Raw genomic sequence first — 6,435 nt, 5'->3', positions numbered from 1 at the left:
CAGGGAAGGCCCCCGCCGGCTGCCCGCGGCGCGCCTGAGCCTGGCGCGGCTCTGCCTGGGCTGAGCCAGGGGAAGCCCGGCCCGGGGCGGGGAACGGGACCTGGCCGGCTCGCGGCTGCCCCCGTGAGACCAGGGATTGGGGTGAATGCTCCACGAGTCAGCATTTCCCCCACTCCCTTCTCCCTATTTCTTTTCTGGGGAGGGCCACCCATAGCAAGTGACAGCTAGTGGAATGACGGTTAGGCGGTTTGACACCGGAAAAGACAACCTCTCCCTCTTGGCTTCACTTTAAATGGAGGCTTTGACTTCGCTCTAGCAGCTCTGAGGCCTCTTCCAGTTCTAACATTCTGTGATAAGTGGATGCTGAGGGGCGAGGGTGCTGCTCTCACTTTTTCCCTTACGTCAGCTCCATCTAAAAGTGGCGGAAGGATGGGATCCTCTGAAAAGCTATGCCAACCTCAGAAGTCGCATAACACTTAACTGTCACACTGCAGTATTTAGGCTCCTATTTAAAGAATTCTAAGTCACAAGGGAGACGGTTCCCTCTGCGGAGGGTCCCAGTACTGGGGAGTAAACTATATAAATGGAATGAATTGGGTCTGTTTGGCAGAAGAGATTTATGGGAAAATGCTCTATGCATCATGTTACTTGATCTATAAACAGCTTTTGACCAGTAATCCCTCCTCCTAATTAGACTTTCTTTACTTAGCTTTTAAGATACCAGTTTGTTTTTGTTTTCTCCCTACTTCAGCATTTTTCAGTTTCTTTTGCTGATTTCTCTTTTCCTCCCCACTTCTTAGAGTGCCCCCAGGACTCAGTCTTTGGATCTTTACCCTTCTCAGGATACACACTCACCCTTGATGATCTCATTCAGCTTAATGGCTTAAAGTACCATTAGTACGCCAATAACTTCAAATTTTTGTCTCCATCGTAGCCTTCTAAACTCTCGACACGAATATTCAACTGCTTGTCATCTTCCCCTGACATTGTCTAATGGACAATTCAAAGTTAACATGCTCCAAACTAAACCTATCTCTGTCCCCTGCCCCAAACTCCCTCACTTGCAGCCTTTCTCCTCTCAGTTGATGGCAACTCCACATTCTTTCAGTTCTTGGATTCAACTTCTCTCCTACTCCAGGAAATCCTTTGGCTGCTACCTTTATACTGTTTCCATAATCCAGCCACATCCCATCACCTACCTCCAACACTCCACCCTGGAATAAGACACTATCTTTCTCTGGATTACTGCTGTAGTCTAATGAATACCTTTCATTGCTCTACAGTTTACTCGCAACAGTCAGAATCTTTAAAACCTAAGTCAGACCATGTCTCTTCCACACAAAACCTGCAATGACTTTCCCCTTTACTCAGAGTGAAAGAAAAAGGCCATACACATATATCTGGAGGGAACTCTAATTTGAAAAGATACACGCATCCCAGTGTTCAAAGAAGCACTATATACAACAGCCAAGACATGGAAGCAACCTGAATATCCATTGATATATGACTGGATAAAGAAGCTGTGGTATATTTATACAATGGAATACTACTCAGCCATAGAAAAGAATAAAATAATGCCATTTCCAGCAACATGGATGGACCTGGAGATTGTCATTCTAAGGGAAGTAAGCCAGAAAGAGAAAGAAAAATACCATATAATATCACTCATTTTGGAATTTAAAAAAAAGAAAAAAAGAGGACATTAATGAATTCATCTACAAAACAGAAGCAGACTCTTGGAGAGTAACCAACCTTATGGTTACCAGGAGAAAGAGGGTGGGAAGGGATAAACTTGGGAGTTTAGAGATTTGTAAATTTTAACCACTATACATAAAAGTAGATAAAAAAATTTCTTCTATACAGCATAGGGAACTATATTCAATATCTTGTTATAACCTTTAATGAAACTGAGTATGAAAACAAATATATGTATATAGATACATGACTGGGACTTTATGCTGTACACCAGAAACTGATACATTGTAACTGACTACATTTCAATTAAAATAATAATTTTTAAAAAGGCCATACAAGGTCTACAAGGGCCTGTGTGATCCAGTCTCATTAGCTCTGACTTCTTCTACTCTCTCTGTAGCTTATACCACTCCAGCCACAGTGGACTCCTGGCTGTTTCTTGAAAACACTTTCCTTCTCCATAGGGCTGCTGCGCTGGCTGTGGCTTTGACTCAGGATGCTCTTATCCCCAGATGCTGGCTTGGCCTAACTCCCTCACCCACTTCAAGCCTTTAATTAAATGTCACCTTTTCAATGAGGCCTACTCAGATCACCCCGTTTATTACTGCAACCTGCCTCCCCACCCCCCACTCCTGATCCTTGTTTATTCCACCATATTTTCCTCCATAGCAGCTATTATCTAACACACTAAATAATTTTATGTTTGTTCTTCACTGTTAGAAGATATGTTCCAAGGGGGCAGGGATCTTTGTTTTGTTAGCTGGTGTATCACAAGCACCTAGAATAGTGCCTGGCTCATAGTAGGCCCTCAATAAATAATAAATGGATGAATGAATGAATATGCAGAGGTCTCAAACTGACGGCCCCAGAACCAAATTTTTCTCACAATGTTTTTTTTTTTAAATCAACATTTTTTTTATTGAGTTAGCCAAAATTTAAAACAATTTGGAGAGATTTACCACAAAAATCTGTTTTTCCAGTTTCTGTTGAAAAACCTTACGATCTGATACCACTGAGTCTGTATTCCTACATGGCAACTGGATGGAGCCGAGCTGTGTCATTCCTTTCTGGATGTGAGCTTTCCATTTTGCTTCAGCCCCACTAATTCCCATTAGCTGTCCAGGCCCCTGGAAGTGTTTAATTTGCAATTTTTACCCTATAAGGCAATGAGAAAGTTCAATGACGGTGGCACCACTGGGTTATTAAGTATAGGGATGATGATAAAAATATTGAACTAATAGGAACCGGGAACAAACCAATCAGGTCAGATGCTGGACCAGGGCCTTAGAAGCCCCCTACAGTGGCAGACTCAAACCCTTTAGTTGCTGACGTGGGTATGCATATACCCCTGCCAGAGAGGGGTCCACATTGGGTGGGTGTGTGTTCAGCCAGGGCTGTTTACCAACTTGCACAGAAACTGAAGTATTTTAACCTGTGGTACAGCTGTGAAGTGCACACTAGTAGAATAGGAGCCTTGGTTAAGGGGGTAGGGGAGCAGCAGAGTGGAGTCCTGAAGTGACATCAGGGCTAGCCCCTTGTCTGTGTCATAGTGCTCACCAGGTCACAATGGACCAGGATGCCTGAACCTCTGCCACCGATCTCTGAACCTCACTTTGCCGCAGGGAGGCACTGAACTAAGAAACTGCCTTGTTACAGGTCACGCCCCTCTGTCTACTCCCTTTCTTATATCAAGAGGGGAAAAACACGGAACTACCTCTACCCGATCTGGTCACCATACGCCTATTACCTTTACTGTTACAAATACCAGATCACCCTCCGGGAAAAGATGCTGCCTTGTTATAAAAGGTAATTGTTTTCATCTCTATTTGTAGTTGTTTATATAAATTGTAAAGAAAAATAAAAGTATTTGAAAGGCCCTCCCAAGGAGTAAAATAGCAAAACAGGATGGAAGGCTGACATGGAACTGTAAACTTTTTCTATCTGGCTAGCCTGGGAAAATGGAAACAGACTGGTTCATGTAAGATACAGAAGGTAGTGCCAGAGCCTGGCTGTGTGTACCTGGAAGTTATGAATCTCTCCCCATTTCGGACTCAGAGATAAACTAATTTGGGCCTCTTTTTCCCAACCAGCATCACTTATAAGGAACAGGAGGACCTAACACTCCGGCCCCGTTGCTGCCTTCAGTGCTCCTGAGTCCCTAGTAGGCCCTCAGGTGGGCAGAAGCACCAAGCAGGCAGATCACGACCAGCTTAAAGAACTCTATTCGGTAAGTGGACTGTGAGCTGGTACTGTGACGTGGCAGTCCCTTGCTTGCTGTGATGTCACCTTACACAGGGACAGTAGCTAGTTGGAAAATGAGTCACAGAAAGTTAGAGCTAGGCAAGACCTTGGAGCTCATGTGTAAAAGCTACTTTATAGACAACGATTCTGGTCCAGAGATCTTAAGGCAAGGTTCTAGGGCTGGTGGTGAAAAGCAGAATGGGAAAAAAGGAAGTGGGTACAAAAATGGGCTGTATTAAGACTTCGGGGACATAAAGCTGTTTAGATGCTAATTTCAAGGACTAGAACCCAAAACTCCTGCACTTGCCTTTGTATCATATCCCAGTAACACGCCTGAGTATGAGCTCTGCATTTTAAGAAATGGAAGAATTTAGAGAAAACTCATGATGGGAAAAAGAAGAGTATTATCGATGAGACAATAAATAGATTGCACAGCTTTGTTTAAAGTATAACCTCTCTGATGCAAATATAAGTTTCTGAACAGTTAGTGCACCCTTGAGTGAGGCCAGCCAGTGGCAATACTGCATTGACTGCAGATGCCATATTGTCTGATATCAAGGGAGAACTCCAATGATAAGGACAGAATTAGGTCCTAGGACTAAGGGACACTGAGTAAGGCCTTGGCTCTAATTCTCCCAGTCTCCCTATCAGCCCCTTCCTTGTTTCCACAGACATACTCAAATTGGCCCGAGATCTGATTTGAGGGTTGGGTGAGCACAGAAACAGACTGCTACTCTCATTTTTACTCCTTTTCTAGGCTGGGAACCTGACGGTGCTGACTACTGACCCCCTGCTTCACCAGGACCCAGTGCAACTAGACTTCCACTTCCGCCTCACCCCCCAGACCTCTGCCCACTGGCACGGCCTTCTTTGTGACCACAGGCTTTTCCTGGATATCCCATATCGGGCCTTGGATCAAGGCAACCGGGAAAGGTGACTGAGCCTGGATGGGGGACAGGGGAGGGAAGAGGTAGGGGATTTCACCCTTATCATGTCATAATCAGGTAGTGAGTATGCTAACCAGTGAGGACTTAGTCAGGAGCTGGACACATTCAAACCACTGAACTGGCATGCAGACAAACCTGTGAGCTGAGCCTGGGGTTCACAGGACAAAAGCCTAGGGAGGGTTGCCCAGCTGATTCAGAAACACAAGTGGGGATCCATAAATTGTTGAAAGGAAGTGCCCTCCCGCTGTTTGTCTTTACGGAGTGGCCCCTTCTCCCCGGGGCCCCTTCCGTGGCATAGGTGTCAGGCCAGTAGTGTATAGTCCTTTGGCTTCAGAGAAAAATCTATTAACCTAGTTTAGCAACTTTCATTGCCTTACTTGGGTCAGGAAAAACTGAGCAATAAGATTTCTTCTGCTCCAGTAGGCATCTGCGGGATTTTGAGCTTGCTAAACATTATATTAACCGTGATTTTCCGCTCTGGTCCCTAGTTTGACTGCAACACTGGAGTACGTGGAGGAGAAGACCAATGTGGACTCCGTGTTTGTAAACTTCCAAAACAACCGGAATGACAGAGGTGGGGATCTGCTCTGTCCTTCTAGGCCCTGTTCCTGAAGCAGCTGACAGCGACTTTTCCTTTGTAGGAGACCTTCCCCTCACTCTTTAAAAAAGGGCATGCTCATGTATTCCAGGGATTCACCACCACCCCCAACTCCCTGCCAAGGAACCAAAGCACCTAGCAATCTGTTCATTCAAGTTATAACTGGACAATCAGGAAGGCCCTGCAGGTAGATTTCAGAAGCTAGACTGAAGGAGCATTGGTGAATTACACAGAAGCCATTCAAGGGATGTGGCTGGTAGGATAGAAAGGATCTCAAACGCATTAAGCACATACAGTGTGAAAGGGTCTGGCATAAGACCAGGATAGGAATATATTTAACCAGATGTGAGATGCACATTACAGAAACTATACCTCTTCCCTCAGGGAGTTGACTATACCATCATTGTGTTAAGCACTTCATAAACCTTTCATTTGATTTAAATTCTTTGAGTAAAGTTCTGTGATCCTCACTTTACAAACGAGAAAATCAAAGTTCAGAAGGGTTAATTTGCAGAACATTACAAAGCTAAGTGCTGAAGCCAGGGCTAAAGCCTAGGTCTGTTTGACTCCAAAACACATCATCCTAATGCCTGTGCGACACCGCTTCCCCCAGTCATTCCCTAGTGGAAGAAGCCAAGTCTAGGCGGATTGCTGTATTGAGCTTCAGCATGATCTAACCTGTTCTCTCCTCTCACAGGTGCCCTGCTACGGGCCTTCAGCTACTTGGGCTTTGAGATAGTCAGACCAGGTCACCCAGCCCTTCCTCCCTGGGACAATGTCATCTTTATGGTGTATCCCCTGGAAAGGGACCTTGGCCACCCGCCCAGTGAGCCCCCCTGAACATGCTTATTCTGCTCTGGGAGGGGCTGGGGGCCTGATAAATGAGAACCAGAGGCCCCGGATGTGATTCAGGACACCTCCCATCTTAGGAATAAAGGGTAGTGCAATCCTCAA

The 6,435-nt window shown here is 45.2% G+C and overlaps 1 protein-coding gene across 1 annotated transcript; it reads left to right on the top strand.

Annotated features, from left to right (window-relative positions):
- The first annotated feature begins 3,272 nt into the window (after positions 1-3,272).
- On the top strand, positions 3,273-6,435 carry OAZ3 (ornithine decarboxylase antizyme 3). The gene is given in 5 exon segments (NM_001290638.1): positions 3,273-3,501; positions 3,786-3,922; positions 4,694-4,869; positions 5,372-5,457; positions 6,179-6,435. Coding segments are annotated over 5 exon segments (705 nt in total). The 5' UTR covers positions 3,273-3,337; the 3' UTR covers positions 6,322-6,435.

Source organism: Camelus ferus, chromosome 21, assembly GCF_009834535.1.
Source record: "Camelus ferus isolate YT-003-E chromosome 21, BCGSAC_Cfer_1.0, whole genome shotgun sequence".
Lineage (NCBI taxonomy): Eukaryota > Metazoa > Chordata > Mammalia > Artiodactyla > Camelidae > Camelus > Camelus ferus.
This window is presented reverse-complemented; position numbering and strand designations above follow the sequence as displayed.